Below are 17,291 nucleotides of genomic sequence, written 5' to 3' on the forward strand. Positions count from 1 at the left end.
TTGTCGCTGACAGGGTCATACTTGTCCCAGCTTGTCGCAGGTGGACGTAGGTTGTCGTAGGTGTGGTGGTAGGTGGACGTCCAAATGGGTCGCCTGTTGTCGGTATCTTGCCGTAGCTTGACGTTGACTAGGTGGTACGTTGATGTAAGCATTGTCGTGGGGGGGGGGGGGGGGGGGTCCAGTCACCGGTTTTTCGGCGACCTGCTACGACTATGACAGTCGCCGGCTCGCCTAAGTGGGACAGGCCCATTATTGCTTGGTTTGCAGGATAATGAGGGGTTATCTTATAAAGGTGTCTAAAATCATAAGATAGTGTGAATGCATTGAGTCTTTTACTTAGGGTTGGGGAATTAAGAACCAAAGGACAAACATTTTAGGTTGAGGGGGGAAAGGTTTAAAAAGAACCTGAGGGGGCTACTTTTCCACACAGAAGGTGGTGGCTTTACAGAACGAGCTGCCAGAGGAGGTAGTTGAGGCAGGTGCTATAATAACAATTAAAATACATTTGGACAGGCACATGGATAGGAAAGGGTTGGAGGGATATGGATGGGACATATTGGTCAGCATGGGCGTGTTAGGCCAAAGGGCCAGTCTCCATGTTGTGTGACCCCATGACTCTATACTTTAGCTTTGACGGGTAAATATGTGACCCTATGATCAATGCCACGTCACACCTTTGGATCTTTCACTGAACTTGGATTCCCTGCCGCATTTCTCAGCAGTCAGGTTCCCCAGTAGCCTGAAGAGCAGCCAGCAGTGAGAGTTTAAGACAACACTGTCTTTACTGCAGCAGGACTTGGCTGTAGGATCATCTGTAGGAATGGCAATGCAAACATTCGCAGTGGATTTTTTTAAAAATGCATGAGTTCACAGCTCACTATGTGTTTGTCAGGAGGAAGTTAAAGACTGTTTGTATTCGCTGTGCTGTTTAATCACTGGAACTTGGGCACCAAACTTATTGACGGGTCAGGTCTTAGTCATTTCCTGGCATCCTCTCTGCTCCCAGATGTCAGGAAATTCCAGAGAAATAAGGTTACCTGTTTTGATCAATCTTCATTCTTTGGATGAAGGCGTCCTGAGTAAAGTAGATAAACTGGTCTGATTTTCTTTTAAAATTATTTTAACAGTTTTCACTTTTATTATTGCTATTAAGGTGACTCAATTGGACTGTGAGGTGATTCCATGTCCCCATTATCCATTTAATTTTCACTCTTTCGGTCTAAACATAATTAAAACAACTATTACAATCCAGCAAATGTGAACTGATGCCAGTTAGCTTGACATTGCCTCAGAGAAGGAGCCTGGTTGATTGATACCCAAATGGTCACTCCCTTGACCACGTGGACATGGTGATCGTGATGTGTACCATCCCCATGAGGGACTTACCAGGACTTCTTCAATAGTATTTCCCAAAGACACATTCTCCTTCACTTTAGCACCAATGACAGGAGATGCCACCCCCTGCAAGTTCTCCTCCCTTGTCCGCACTTGGCAATACCTCCCCAATTCTTCATCACCATTGGGTCAAAATCCTGGAATTCCCTTTCCAGATTGTTTCTTCCCAGCTGTTATCAGCCAACTGAACTAACCTCTCAACAAATAGAGAACGGTCCTGACCTCCAATCTACCTCATTGGAGAGCTTTCAACATTGTACCAAATGACAATCAGCCTAATGAGATGAAAATCTACTCTCTCTGGCAACACAATGTATTTTGCATTTAAGAAGGAACTGCGGATGCTGGAAAATCGAACGTACACAAAAATGCTGAAAAAACTCAGCTGGTGCAGCAGCATCTATGGAGCGAAGGAGATAGGCAAAACGTTTCGGGCCGAAACCCGGGTATGAAGAAGGGTTTCGGCCCGAAACGTTGCCTATCTCCTTTGCTCCATAGATGCTGCTGCACCCGCTGAGTTTCTCCAGCATTTTTGTGTACCAATGTATTTTGGATTACTGACTGCAACTTTTGGAATTCTCTGTGAGAATTCACTTTCATAAAACTTGAACATAGAACAGTTCAGCACAAGAACAGGTCCTTCGACCCAGAGGTTTAAAAAACGCTCACCTCCAGATTCAGGGACAGTTTCTTCCCAGCTGTTATCAGGCAAGTGAACCATCCTATCACAACTAGACACTGATCCTGACCACCCATCTACCCCAATGGAGCTTTGAACTACCATTAATCGGACTTTGTGTAGGAAGGAACTGCAGATGCTGGTTTAATCCGAAGATATACACAAAAAGCTGGAGTAACTCAGCGGGACAGGCAGCATCTCTGGAGAAAAGGAATGGGTGACATATCAGATTGAGAAAGAAGGTCTCGACCCAAAACGTCACCCATTCCTTCTCTCAAGAGATGCTGCCTGTCCCGCTGAGTTACTCCAGCTTTTTGTGTCTATTAATCAGACTTTATTGGACTTTATCTTGCACTTAACATTTTTACCCTTTACCCTGTTTTCTGTATACTGTGGATGGCTTGATTACAATCATGTATAATCTTTTCATTGATTGGATAACGCACAACAACAAGCTTTTCACTGTACCTCGGTACACGTGACATTAATAAATTAAACTAAACACTACAGTGGTAGTGTCTTTGACACACAAACTAAACTGCAGCAGTTCAATGAAGCAGTTTACAAACTGCCTTCCGTGCATCCAGTTAGTGATGAACAATAAATGTTGGCTTGTCTGTAACATAAACACCATCATTTCACGGAAGGGAAGTACTCAGAATTCTGGGGAATTTGCCAATTGAATGATAATCAAGGATAAACTTAAACTTGTGCCCACTTCACTTCAAAATAGTTTATTCTTGGGAATTCCTAACATTTGGATAAAAAGGTTTAGTTTAGTTTACTACCACGGGTATGGTGAAAAGCTTTTTGTTGTGTGCTACTCAGTCAGCAGAAGGACTATCCATCATTTGAGTTGTCAACAGTGTACAGACACAGGATAAAGGGAATAATGTTTAGTGCAAGATAAAGTCCAGTAAAGTCCAATTAAAGATAGTCTCCAATGAGGTAGATGGGCGATTAGGACCACTCTCTAATTGTTGATAGGATAGTTTAGTTGCCTGATAACAGCGTTCAGTTATAACTGAGAGGCCACCTTATTACCAGCATGGGCTCACCTGGATCAGGCTCTGCACCATAACACCAAGAGCTTGGACCGGACTGCACCAAAACCTGGTGCCTTTTGCATGCAGTCTCAATGGACTATTTCCGTACAGCTTGCTAATCGAGGATTGTACTTGGGTATGGAAATGCTTTACTGAACTGTATGCAAAAGAAAATGTCACTGTGTGTTTGCACATGTGACATTAATCACCATTGACTATTATTGGGAAGCTTGGAGTGAGTCCAAGAACTACTGAAACATCCTACAAACTTTCATTCTCTTTCTTGTCTTGTTTTTGTTTTGCTCTCCATTTTGCGCACTCATCTAAATCTTGCCCTGACATTTTAGTTTAAAATCTTTGCCATTGAGCAGTTTTAGCTCTAGTTGAGGACCATGGTTCTATTCTTGTTTAAGTGAAACCCTCCGATCAGTATAGATCGCTCCAATACTACCATTTTCTCAGTGCCCCTGCTATCTGAATCTTTTGATCTCGCTCCATCTCTGCAGCTCTCACACCGTCTCTTATATGTTGATGCCGACTCGTGCTTGAGATCTTGCTCTTCCAGCTGTTTACCAGTGCCCAACGCTGACTTAATGTGGCTTTTGCTGCATTCATAAGACATCGGAGCAGAATTAGGCTATTCAGCCCATCGAGTCTACTCCATCATTCAATCATGGCTGATCTATAGAAACATAGAAAATAGGTGCAGGAGTAGGCCATTCGGCCTTTCGAGCCTGCACCGCCATTCAGTATGATCATGGCTGATCATCCAACTCAGTATCCTGTATCTGCCTTCTCTCCATACCCCCTGATCCCTTTAGCCACAAGGGCCACATCTAACTCCCTCTTAAATATAGCCAATGAACTGGCCTCAACTACCTTCTGTGGCAGGGAATTCCAGAGATTCACCACTCTCTGTGTGAAAAATGTTTTTCTCATCTCGGTCCTAAAAGATTTCCCCCTTATCCTTAATCTGTGACCCCTTGTTCTGGACTTCCCCAACATCGGGAACAATCTTCCTGCATCTAGCCCATCATATATTTCCCTCTTAACTCCATTCTCCTGCCTTCTCCCCATAATCCTTGACACCATTACTAATCAATAATCTGTCAATCTCCACAAAAAAAAATTCCAAATGACTTGACCTCCACAATGAATTCCACAGATTCACCACCGTCTGGTTAACGAAATTCCCACTCATTTCCATTCTGAAGGTACATCCTTTTATTCTGAGGCTGTAACCTCTGGTTCTAGACTCTACCATTACTGGAAATATCCTTTCCATATCATTTCCACATCCTCTATCTAGTATTACCATGTGTTAATTAATTCCTATACCTTATGGGCTTGACTTCTGTCTTCATGTGGGCTACTTCCTTCACTCCCTTGCACCAATTCCTTCATGTCCTTCAGTCTGTCCCCGAAAAGATATTCTGTCATTACCCAGCCTGAGCTGCTGTGAATAAAGTGGAATCAGATGACTGGGGAAACAATAGGTATCTCGACAACTTCTGAGAGTATTACATTTTCATTATGTTTTTCAGGAAAGAAGGTTTTCTACCCTGTACTCTTCAGTCAGTACAACCCTGCTATTATTTATGGCCATCATGATGCAGTTCCACCCATTCTCCAGCAGCTGGTAAGTGTGGGGAGGTTTATAGCACATGGAACTTGACTCACTATGGTACTTGAGAAGCGAAATAGGCTGATTAGAGGACCCATAATCACAGATTAGCACACATCCCTTTTGCCAGTGTGAAACATCCGTTTCCCAGTTGTTGCAGGAAGCCAGAGATTTAGGGATAGGACCAAGTTTCCTATGTGTCACCATTATTAGTGCAGGGAAGAAACTGCAGATGCTGGTTTAAACCACAGATAGACACCAAAAGCTGGAGTAGCTCAGCGGTTCAGGCAGCATCGCTGGAGGAAAGGAACAGTGAAATTAGTACCAAGACTCGGGTGGGTGTTTTGCCAAACATTTTAACTCCCCTTCCCATTTCCCACACTGACCATTCTGCCCTGGGCTTCCTCCATTGTCAGAGTGAGGCCAAATGTAAATTGGAGGAACAGCACCTCATATTTTGCTGGGGCAGCTTACACCCCAGGGGTATGAATATTGATTTATCTAAATTCAAGTAACCCTTGCATCCCCCCTCCCCCATCCTATTCGTAATACTAGTTTCACTAGCATCCTGTTGAGTTTCACTGTCTGTATCGCTCGTTATCACCTACCCCACAGCTAACAATGGACCATTGTGGGCTCGATCTTTCCTTGATCATCATTGCTTTTTGCATATCTTTCATTCATTTTTCCTATGTACCTTCTATATCTCTCGTTTTCCTTTCTCCCTGACTCTTAGTCTGAAGAAGGGTCTCAACCTGAAACGTAACCTATTCCTTTTCGCCAAATGTGCTGCCTGACCCGCTGAGTCACTCCAGCTTTTTGTCTGCCTCCATTATGAACTGTGTTCCTCTCTGCAGTGTCACCTCCAGCTCAGTAGTTCCTGACTGCAAATTCCTCTCCGCATCTGTACAAGACGTTGGTGAAGCCAAATTTTGAGTTCCATGTTCAGTTTTGGTCAGGCTGCTACAGAAAGATGTTATAAGCTGGAAAGAGTGCAGAGAAGATTTACGAGGATGTTGCCAGGACTTGAGGACCTGAGCTATAGGAAGAGATTGGGCAGGATCAGGCTTTGGAATACAGGGGCACTCTTGGAGTGCAAGAGGATGAGAGGTGATTTTATAGTGGTGTATACATTCATGAGGGGAATAGATCGGGTAAATCTGAGTTGGGGAATCAAGAACCCGAGGAAAGAGGTTTACGGTGAGAGTAGAAGAATTTAACAGGAAACTGAGGGACAACGTTTTCACACAGAGGATGGTGGGTATATGGAACGGGCTGCCAGAGAATGTAGTTGAGACAGGTACGTAAAACATTTAAGTGGTAGGAGCTGAATTAGGCCATTCGGCCCATCAAGTCTACGCCATTAAATCATGGCTGATCTATCTCTCCCTCCTATCTTTCCTATAACATGGTGCCCAGAACTGAACACAATATCCTAGATGCGGTCTCACCAATGTCTTATACAACTGCAACATGACCTCCGAACATTTTCCTGCCTTCTCCCCATAACCCCTGACACCCTGACACTTAAAGACATTTGGACAGGTACATGGATAGAAAGGGATTAGAGGGATCTGGGTAAAATGCAGGCAGGTGGGACTAGTATAAATGCAGTATGGATGTAGGGCATCTTGGTCGGCATGGGCAATTTGGCCTGTTGTCATGCTCTATGACTCCATGACCTGAACACCAAGTTTTATACTGAAGCTCCATTTATTGAAAGAGATGATCTCAATGATGGCAGATGCATTGGAGATGGTGTTCCAAAGTTTACTGGATCCTGTTGTAATGCCAGCAGGCAGAATCCGTCAAATGTGACATACGTGCTTATGAAGGGAATGAGGATAAAACATGATGAACTATAGACCAGCTAGTCTAACATCAACTATAGACCAGCTAGTCTAACATCAAAGTGCTGGAATCCATCATTAAGAATGTGACATTCGAAGATCACAACATGAATAAACAATGTCAATATGATTTTCTTAAAGGGAATTTGATTAATTAGAGAGAGTGTTTACCCCTGCTGATGTATCCAGAATTAAAGAACAATTTCTTAGGATAAAGGACAAAATAATTTTGGAATAATAAATGTATATGTGGAGGGGCTTGTAACTCTTCCACTTTCTGTTCTTGTGAAAGCTGTGGATATTCAATCATTAATTAAGGTCAAAGATGAGGACCATAGATTTCCAGCTACCTCAACTACCCCCTGTGGCAGCTCACTCCGAAAACCCACCAACCTCACGTGTGAAATGTTGCTCCTCGGGTTCTTTTTAAATCTTTCCCCTCTCACCTTAAAACTATGCCCTTTGGTTCTTGATGATAATAATAATAATAATAATAATAATAATAATAATAATAATAATAATAATAATAATAATAATAATAATAATAATAATAATATATTTTATTGTCATTGCACATAAGCGCAACAAGATTTGGTATGCAGCTTCCATCCGATGTCATAACTTAAATAACTAATAACATTTAGATTTAGATACCCCGAGAACATGGTTTGTAAAAAGAACCATGATACCAAGTATGATTCCCACACTCTAGGTAAAAGACTCTGTGCATTCACACCATCTGTTCCTCTCATGATTTAGGCACCTTGATAAGACCACCTGCAGCCTCCAGTGCTCCAATGAATAAGGTCCTAGCCGTAGATTTCTGAGTCCCATTAGGTGGAGGTTGGTTGGCAGAATAGACAATGGAGAAGATCATCTAAGCTATTGCTGAATGATGAAGCGGCTGGTAAGGGGCTCAATCTATTTTTTGTATCAGTGTATTAGGGCAGCAGAGTGGTGCAGCGGTAGAGTTGCCGCATTACTGTGCCAGAGACCCCGAGGTCCATTCTGACTACGGGTGCTGTCTGTAGGGAGTTGTGTACGTTCTCCCTGTGATCGCATGGATTTTCTCTGGGTGATCCGATTTCCTCCCACACTCCAACGACATCCAGGTTTCAGATTCAGATTCAGATTCAATTTTAATTGTCATTGTCAGTGTACAGTACAGAGACAATGAAATGCATTTAGCATCTCCCTGGAAGAGCGACATAGCAAATGATTTGAATAAATAATAATAAGTGTCCGGGGGGGGGGGGGGGGGGGGGGGGGGGGTGATTGGCAGTCACCGAGGTACGTTGTTGAGTAGAGTGACAGCCGCTGGGAAGAAGCTGTTCCTGGACCTGCTGGTTCGGCAATGGAGAGACCTGTAGCGCCTCCCGGATGGTAGGAGGGTAAACAGTCCATGGTTGGGGTGAGAGCAGTCCTTGGCGATGCTGAGCGCCCTCCGCAGACAACGCTTGCTTTGGACAGACTCAATGGAGGGGAGCGAGGAACCGGTGATGCGTTGGGCAATTTTCACCACCCTCTGCAATGCCTTCCGGTCGGAGACAGAGCAGTTGCCATACCATACTGTGATGCAGTTGGTAAGGATGCTCTCGATGGTGCAGCGGTAGAAGTTCACCAGGATCTGAGGAGACAGATGGACCTTCTTCAGTCTCCTCAGGAAGAAGAGACGCTGGTGAGCCTTCTTGATCAGAGTTGAGGTATTGTGGGTCCAAGAGAGGTCATCGGAGATGTTGACTCCCAGGAACCTGAAGCTAGAAACACGTTCCACCTCCGTCCCGTTAATTTGGATGGGGGTGTGCGTGCCGCCCCTGGACTTCCTGAAGTCTACAATGAGCTCCTTGGTCTTCTTGGAGTTAAGGGCCAGGTTGTTGTCAGCGCACCATGCTGCTAAGTGCTGGACCTCCTCCCTGTAGGCCGACTCATCGTTGTTGCTGATGAGGCCAATCACCGTTGTATCATCTGCATACTTGATGATGGTGTTAGTACCATGTATAGGTGTAGAGGAGGGGGCTCAGCACACAGCCCTGTGGAACGCCGGTGTTCAGGGTGAGGGTTGAAGAGGTGTGCTTGTCTAACCTAACAGACTGGGGTCTGTTGGTTAGAAAGTCCAGTATCCAGTTGCAGAGGGAGGGATCGATGCCCAGGTTACCGAGTTTGGTGATCAGTTTATAGGTTAATTGGCTTCTGTAAATTGTTCCTAGTGTGTAGGATAGTAATGGTTTATACTGGTTGGCGGACTCAGTGGGCCAAAGGGTCTGTTTCCACGCAGTATCTCTAAACGTCTAAAGGTATGTTTTCCAATAACATCTGACTCAGAGCAGCGATGGACCATTGAGTCAGATCTTAGCTGATCTTATTGACCTTAGCATCACTTCCTTGCCTTACCTCCAAACCACTGCTATCAAAGAACCAACTATCACAGCATGAATGTATTAAATTTAAATTAAATTAAATTACCTGAGCTTGCCTATCTTTCTTGGAAGTTTGCCTTCCATTGATGAATGGAGTCATTGAATCTGGTCTTCCTTAATGTAGCTTAGTCACCCAATTTCGTCAGTGAAACTCCTCAGAAACCAGGACTCTCTTCAATCAAGAGAGAGAATGACAATGATTCACAACTTTTCTGGGGAGGAGATTTCTTACCACCTCGGTCCTAAATGGACACACTCATTCTTCTGCGGTTATGATCGGATGAATGACCTTGTCCGATGATATAATTCCAAAGATAGACACAATATGTTGGAGTAACTCAGTGTGTCAGGCAGCATCTCTGGCAAAAAGGAGTAGGTGCGGTTTTGGGTCGGAACCCTTCTCCGGACTGAAAGAAGAGGTGGGGGGAAGGGGTTAAATAAACTGGAGGCAAGAAGAGGTGAGAACAAATTAGGGCCGGCAATAGCATCTGCAGTACCTTCTACACATCCTATATATAATTCCAATATAGTTTGAGTTTTAAATAAAGCATGAAAACAAGCCCTTTGACCTACTGAGTCCATGTGATCAGTGATCACCCGCTCACACTAGTTCTATGTTATCCCACTTTCCCATCCACTTCCTACACACACTAGGAACAATTTAGAAGCTGCCCAACCTACAAACCCGCACATCTTTAGGGATGTGGGAATAAAGCAACGCGGTCACAGGGAGAACATACAAACAACACTTGAGGTCAGGATTGAACCTGGGTCTCTGGCGCTGTGAGGCAGCAACTCTACCATCTGTGCCACTGGGCCATCCTGTTCGATTGTTTTTATTAGTGAAAAGGCAGAATTTACATTTACATCCTGAAAGGGTGATGAAGATGAAGCTAGTAAATAAATGACATCATAATTAATTGCATTCCTTCATTTTGTTAAAGGTGATTAAAAAGGATTCTGGCTTCTGGAGAGATTTTGGCTTTGGAATGACCTGCCAGTACAGATCAGACTTTATCAATATAGGTAAGTGAATGAATGCATCAATGGCTCCCTTTCAGAAAAGTGTCTGCACAAGAAATCTGTTCTTCAACTAGTATCAAGACTGCCACCTACTGCAATGTTGCTGTATTGATGGATATGGCCTTGAGTGGTTAGTACTGGCCTAACAGAATCTTGAGACTAGATTTGTGAGGATCTCTACTGAGAGCAGATCAACAAATTAAGAGGTTTGGAGTCTCTCAATACTTTTCTACTTTCCCCTCCCAGTTTCAAAGTAGATTTTGCTTACTGCTCAATTAAAACTTAAGGCATCTGCATTTATATAGTTACACTTTGAGGATATTTCTCCCCCACACCCCCGCTTTTCTTTCTATACGATATGATAATCCTCGGAGGGAAATTGGAGAGAATATCATCCTCGGAGGGAAATTGGTCTCCCCGCCCCCCCCCCCCCCACCTGGATTTACATCTTTTCTCCCATCCCCCTCCAGCCACTTTCCTTCCTGACTTTGCAATTCACAACTCTGCTATCTTTTTGTCTCACATCTTCTGTTCTAATCCCTGACCTTTGTTCTAGCCATCTGCCTATGAACTACCCCCCCTCCCTCACCTGTGTTCACCTATTACCTGCCACGCTTGGTCCTGACTCCTCTCTCCCAGCTTTCATCCCCACCTCCACGACAACCCTTCCGATGAAGGGTCCCCAAACGTAAAGGCAGCTATGCATGTTCTCCAGAGATACAGCCGGACCCACTGAGTCACTCCAGCACTTTATGCCCTGCATTTATGTAGTGAGGTTCACACCCACAGATGATCCTGATGCACTTGAATTTGTTTAGTTTAGTTGAGAGATCTAGCGCAGAAACAGAGCCTTCGGTCCACCGAGTCCGCACCGACCTACAATCCCTGGACAGTAATGCTCCTGTCCCACTTAGGAAACCTGAACGGAAACCTCTGGAGACTTTGCGCCCCACCCAAGGTTTCCGTGCGGTTCCCGGAGGTTTTTGTCAGTCTCCCTACCTGCTTCCACTACCTGCAACCTCCAGCAACCTCCAGGAACCGCACGGAAACCTTGGGTGGGGCGCAAAGTCTCCAGAGGTTTCCGTTCAGGTTTCCTAAGTGGGACAGGGGCATAACACTACCCTACACACACTAGCACTATCCTATCCACACTAGGATACAATTACAGTGTACAACCCAGCGGTATGAACATTGAATTCTCCAATTTTAGGTAACATCAAACTCTCCTCTTCATCCCCCCACCCCCCCCCCCTCCCTCTCTCCCCTGTGCCCCACCTGAACACTCACATATTTCTCCACTCCACCTCTCCTTTCACCTCCTTTACTTCCCCTAACTTCACAATTTGCAACTTCAATCCTTTTGTCTCACGCTGTCTTTTCATCTCTGCCCCTTGTCCAATCATCTGCCTATCCCGCCCCCCCCCCCGGCACTTCTATCTATCTATTACTTACCAGACTTTGTCCTGCCCCTCCTCTCCCACCCTCCCCCCACCATAATCAGTCTGAAGGAGTGTCCCGACCTAAAACTTCACCTACCAACGTCCACCAACGATGCTGCCATACCAGCTGAGTTACCCCAGCACTTTGTTTTTGTAAACCAGTATCTGCAGTTCTCTGTTTCTAGACCTTAATCAGTGCTGCACTCTCCCAACAACCCCTCAGCTACAAAGTTGTATGCAGAACGTCAGAGTGGACTTTGCACCCATGACTTCCTAACTCCGAAACATGAATGTTGCCACTTGGCCATACGGGAAATGACCCTTTATGATATGTGAAGAAGAGTGGGATTTTTTGGGCTGTGCATGATGTACCCATTGGAAATGCTCCCTCTTACTGTTTATTTACAAACTCCTTTTCCTAATCAATTCTGGTGCAAGTGTTGTAGAGGAAGGAAACATTACACAAGCCACAGTGTGTGTGAGAGGAAATGGCATTGGCCATATAATTGCCTACAAAAGATTTGAGAATCAAACCTCTGTGCAGGACTATCCACAAAATAGGTTTAGGTTTATTATTGTCACATGAACCGAGGTACAGTGAAAGGCTTTGTTTTTCATGCTATCCAAACAATCAGATAATATTATACGCAGATACCTTAGAACCAATTACAAGTACAAATAGAGCAAAGGGAAAGCTGCAGGGACAATTTCTTCCCAGTTGCTATCAGGCAACTGAACCATCATAACAGCAACTGGAGAGTAGTCCTAAGCTATTATTTACCTCGCTGGAGACCCTTGGACTATTTTTAATCAGACCCTACTGGACTTCATCTTGCATTAAATGTTATTCCCTTTATCATGTAACTGTACACTGTGGATGGCTCAATTGTAATCACATATCGTCTTTCCGTTGACTGGTTAGAACGCAACAAAAGCTTTTCAATGCACCTCGGTACACGTGGTAATAAACTAAATTAAACTAAATACTGAGTGCAGAATATAGTTTTCAGCATTGTAGTGCACCTGTTCCAGAGACAATGTCCAATGTCCACAATGTAGTTTAGTTTATTGGTGGGTGGAGTAAAAAGCTTTTGTAGCGTGCAATGGAGAAGAAGTGAGTCGGACTGGGCCCTAGCTAATAGAAGAACCACTTAAAAGTCTGATAATGAGGGGAAAAGCTGTTACTGAGTCTGGTGGTGCATGCTTTAAAGCTTCTGTACCTTCTGCCGAACAAGAGAGAGGATTGAGTATTGAGGAAATAACTAAACTCCATATCGATTCCAATCATGATTGATTAATTAAACTATCGTTACGCTATTGTTACTTACAATGTTTTGTTTTGTCCATTGATATGGACCCTGAAAAGGGTGATTATATATTCAGTAGAAGGATGCCGACACTTTAAAGGATTAAATTATGAGGACCGTTTAGATAAACTACATGTTTGTCTTTCTTTGACATTCAATGGAATTGCTTAAAATAACAAAAGATTCATTAAGGTAGATACAGAGAAACTATTAATAACATAGAACAGGACAGCACAGGAACAGGTGTTTCACTGCACAATGTCCATGCCAAATATAATGTCAAGGTAAACTAATCTCCTCTGCTGCTGCATGCATGTGATCCATATCCACCCATTCCCTGCATAACCACATGCCTGTTCTGCTGTGGCTATCTAGAACAAGGGTGCATAACATTCAGATCAAAGTCTGGAAATATTCCGAAAGATGTTGGGCTAGGAGTAATCTGGAAGTTGTTTCCACACAAATCTCCAGCAATGTTTAGATGTTTCAAATTTTAAAGACAAACATTGTTGGGTAAAGTATTAAGAAATAGTCATTGAATAATTGGATGGTTGGACAAGCTCAAGCAGTTGTTTGGTCCATAAAGCAAAGTTCCCCTGAAAAACATAATATTTCCATATACCTGCCCATATCATTTTAATAAATTTCCTTGCCTTGTTATAACCTAATTCTTAGGTTCATTTTCTGAGGATTTGTGTAAACCAAAGATACTAGAGACTTCTATGATCTTTGGTGCAAACCTTTCTTGCTTTAACTTGATCACAAAATGATTGAACATTTGGATCATCTGTTCTTGTAGGTGGCTTTGACTTGGACATTAAAGGCTGGGGAGGTGAGGACGTTCACCTCTACCGCAAGTACCTCCACAGCGATCTGATAGTGGTTCGGACGCCAGTCCGCGGCCTCTTCCACCTGTGGCACGAGAAGCGGTGCGTGGATGAGCTGACCCCCGAGCAATATCGCATGTGCATGCAGTCCAAGGCCATGAACGAAGCCTCGCATGGACAGCTGGGAATGCTGGTCTTCCGGCACGAGATCGAAGCACATCTGCGCAAAGAGCGACACAAGGTCAACACGAAGAAAACATAAAGAGGAGCCTTGGCCACGTTGCCTTTTGCACCAAGCACCAAACACTGGCGAAGATCCAGGAGGGAAGCAGGTTTCTGCAGCAATTCGGACAGAGTATGGCCGGACCTCTCTGTGATGTTGCATTCAATGCTTCTCTGCAGTGTTGGTCAGAACTATGCAGGTGGTATTTGCAGATCCCAACATCCAGTCCTCTGAGATTGATGCAAGGAAATTCCTCTGCTAATGTGAGACACTGTACTGGATGGTGGCACTTGAAGTTATTTATAATTACAACACAACACGTGTGGGGTGCATTCTATTAAAGGCAAAGTCCTTTATATCAAAGATTTAGTCCGAGGAGTGATCAAAAATGTTGGGTTCTGATATAGACACCTAAGCCAATGATGAATAACATGGGGGAGGAAGTCAAATTTAACTTAAGCTAGTTTAACACGATGTAGTTCTCTCCGTGATCCTACTCGGAGCCCACTCAACACTAGTTTTAAAGAACTTCCCACATGTCCCTTTGTCCCAGTATAATTCACTTTATTTATTTTGCTGGCCCATTAGCACCTCTGTGAGGTCAGCTTTTCATGACATTTTCAGGCAGTAGAGCGTAAGTTTCCTTAAGCCTTCATCTTAATCGTTGACAATGGGACAATGAGTCTTGGTTCGTTTCCCTGCATCGTTCTTTGAGGATTAAATGCTTCTCGGTGTCACAGGACCAATACGGGACATGTTGGTCAAGGTGGAGTCTGAATATCAGGCTCTAAAAGTAAAATGTGCATTTGGGAAAGCACCTTGCAATCTCCCAGAGTGTCCTGTTTCCTGGGCTTTGAATTACTTCAAAGTGCTAATTTTTTAATGAATTTTTACACATTTGAATGTATGAACTACAGGTAGTGATTGAAGGGAAGTATGTTGGCTTGGCCACAGGGAAGATATCTTGGTTTGCCCTTGAAGTGAGCTTTCACATAACTTCCACCAACTACTTTGACTGGCATTGTTGTACAGGGATTGGAGCCAGTCTACTAAAGCCCTGAAATTTGCCTTCAAAGTCATCCTTTAGACGTTAGAGAGCTACAGCGTGGGAACAGGCCCCTTCGACCCACTGTGTCTGCGCCGACCAGTGATCACCTGTACACGAGCATTATCCAACACACTAGGATATCTTACTATTTTTACCAAAGCAAATTAACCTACAAACCTGGACGTCTTTGCAATGTGGGAGGAAACCAGAGCACCCGGAGAAAACCCATGCAGTCACAGAGAGACTGTACGGACAGCACTCATAGTCAGGATTGAACCCAGATCTCTGGCACTGTTTATGCCCGTCCCACTTAGGAAACCTGAATGGAAACCTCTGGAGACTTTGTGCCCCACCCAAGGTTTCCGTGCGGTTCCCGGAGGTTGCAGGTGGTTGCCGGAGGTTGCAGGTAGTGGAAGCAGGTAGGGAGACTGACAAAAACCTCCGGGAACCGCACGGAAACCTTGGTTGGGGCGCAAAGTCTCCAGAGGTTTCCGTTCAGGTTTCCTAAGTGGGACAGGGGCATAAGGCAGCAGGTCTAGTACTATGCCACCCATTTATCTAGTCTACTTTGCAGGTCTCTGATTGTTTCGATCAAGCTTGTTTTGATCAGCTCCATTTCAATAGCTACTACACAATATCAAGTGTTAAACCAAAAGCGTAGAGTTTATTTTTAAAGTATTGCAAGGCAGACTCCAGACAAGTGAGGTTCATATTCTGAGCATCCGGGTGAAAGGATCCACACAGTGAGCCTATTTCCCTTGGAGCAAGACCAAAGTATTGTGGAGCGTTTATTGATTATGAAACATAGAAACTTTCTTTGAACTTTCTATTGCACTTTTGCGTGTTTGCTTCATGACTTCTGGGCACTGCAGTGTGTAAAGCAAAAAAAGTGGATGACTCATTATCAAAACTGCAGTGCAGAGAAACTAAGATAGAGGGATGACTGGTGTAGATTTATAGTTTAGAGATATAGCATGAAGCCAGGTCCCTCAGCCCACTGAGTCCATGCTGACTACCGATCACCCATTCACACTAGCCCTATGTTATCGCATTCTCTACAAACTAGGGGCAATATACAGAGGCCAATTCACCTACAAACCTGCATATTTTTGGGATGTGTGGGGAAACATAGAAACATAGAAACATAGAAATTAGGTGCAGGAGTAGGCCATTCGGCCCTTCGAGCCTGCACCGCCATTCAATATGATCATGGCTGATCATCCAACTCAGTATCCCGTACCTGCCTTCTCTCCATACCCTCTGATCCCCTTAGCCACAAGGGCCACATCTAACTCCCTCTTAAATAAACCGGAGCACCCAAAGGAAACCCATGCAGTCACAGGGAGAATGTGCACATTTTGCACAGACAGCACCAAGGTCAGGATGGAACCTTGGTCTCTGGCGCTGTGAGGCAGCAACTCTAATCAACTGCGCCACTGTGCCGCACTTCCATAACGTCTCAGTCAAGACAATGTTATCGGCAGTTTGTATTTATAATCACACCTCGCATCTCCATAAGTCCATATATATGGATGCTGAAATTGGGTTCAGGAAAGGATCAGTTTATTACTGCTCCTGTACAGATCATCTTGGAAGTATTGAGCCACCTTCTGTTTGTATTGCAGGCAAGGGAATTACAATTGGCTCACTGTCTCCAAACATAGCTGTCGTGAGATAGATCAGGAAGGTGACTGGTCTCCATAATGTTTTTATAATTCATTTTTGGAAGATGGGTATTTACTGTCGATCTCTAAGTATCCCTGAACGAGAGAATGTTGATTGTTGGCATGCAAACCACTGTAAAATTCAGCAAAAGCAATGTTTAGTTTAGTTTAAAGATACAGCGTGCAAACAGGCCCATCAGCCCACCGAGTCTGAACTGTCCAGTACTATCGGACACACTATGAACAATTTATATTCTGGGTGTCAGGGGTTTTGGGGATACGGCAGGAGAATGTTGGGAGGTCATGTTGCAGTTGTATAAGACATTGGTGAGACCGCATCTAGGATATTGTGTTCAGTTCTGGGCACCATGTTATAGGAAAGATATTGTCAAGCTTGAAAGGGTTCAGAAAAGATTTACGAGGATGTTGCCAGGATAAGAGGGTGTGAGCTATAGAGAGAGGTTGAGTAGGCTGGGTCTCTATTCCATAGAGCGCGGGAGGATGAGGGGTAATCTTATAGAGATGTATAAAATCATGAGAGGAATAGATAGCGAAGAAGCACAGAGTCTCTTGCCCAGAGAAGAGCAATCGAGGACCAGAGGACATAGGTTTAAGGTGAGGGGGATAAGATTATAGGAATCCGAAGGGTACTTTTTCACATAAAGGGTGGTGGGTGTATGGAACAAGCTTCCAGAGGAGGTAGTTGAGGCTGGGACTATCCCATTATTTAAGAAACAGTTAGACAGGTG

General features: G+C 44.1%; 1 protein-coding gene across 2 annotated transcripts in view; it reads left to right on the forward strand.

The window, feature by feature from the left end:
* Positions 1–14,193, forward strand: part of csgalnact1 (chondroitin sulfate N-acetylgalactosaminyltransferase 1) — a 197,173-nt gene extending 182,980 nt beyond the window's left edge. The window contains exons 6-8 of one of the 2 annotated variants that reach the window (XM_033021790.1): positions 4,665–4,759; positions 9,956–10,037; positions 13,580–13,869. In XM_033021790.1, the coding sequence (XP_032877681.1) occupies positions 4,665–4,759; positions 9,956–10,037; positions 13,580–13,869 (467 nt within the window). Of the gene's footprint in view, positions 1–4,664; positions 4,760–9,955; positions 10,038–13,579 lie in introns of both variants that reach the window. The other variant, XM_033021799.1, reaches the window with a different exon arrangement.
* The last annotated feature ends 3,098 nt before the right edge of the window (positions 14,194–17,291 follow it).

Source organism: Amblyraja radiata, chromosome 1 (genome assembly GCF_010909765.2).
Source record: "Amblyraja radiata isolate CabotCenter1 chromosome 1, sAmbRad1.1.pri, whole genome shotgun sequence".
Lineage (NCBI taxonomy): Eukaryota > Metazoa > Chordata > Chondrichthyes > Rajiformes > Rajidae > Amblyraja > Amblyraja radiata.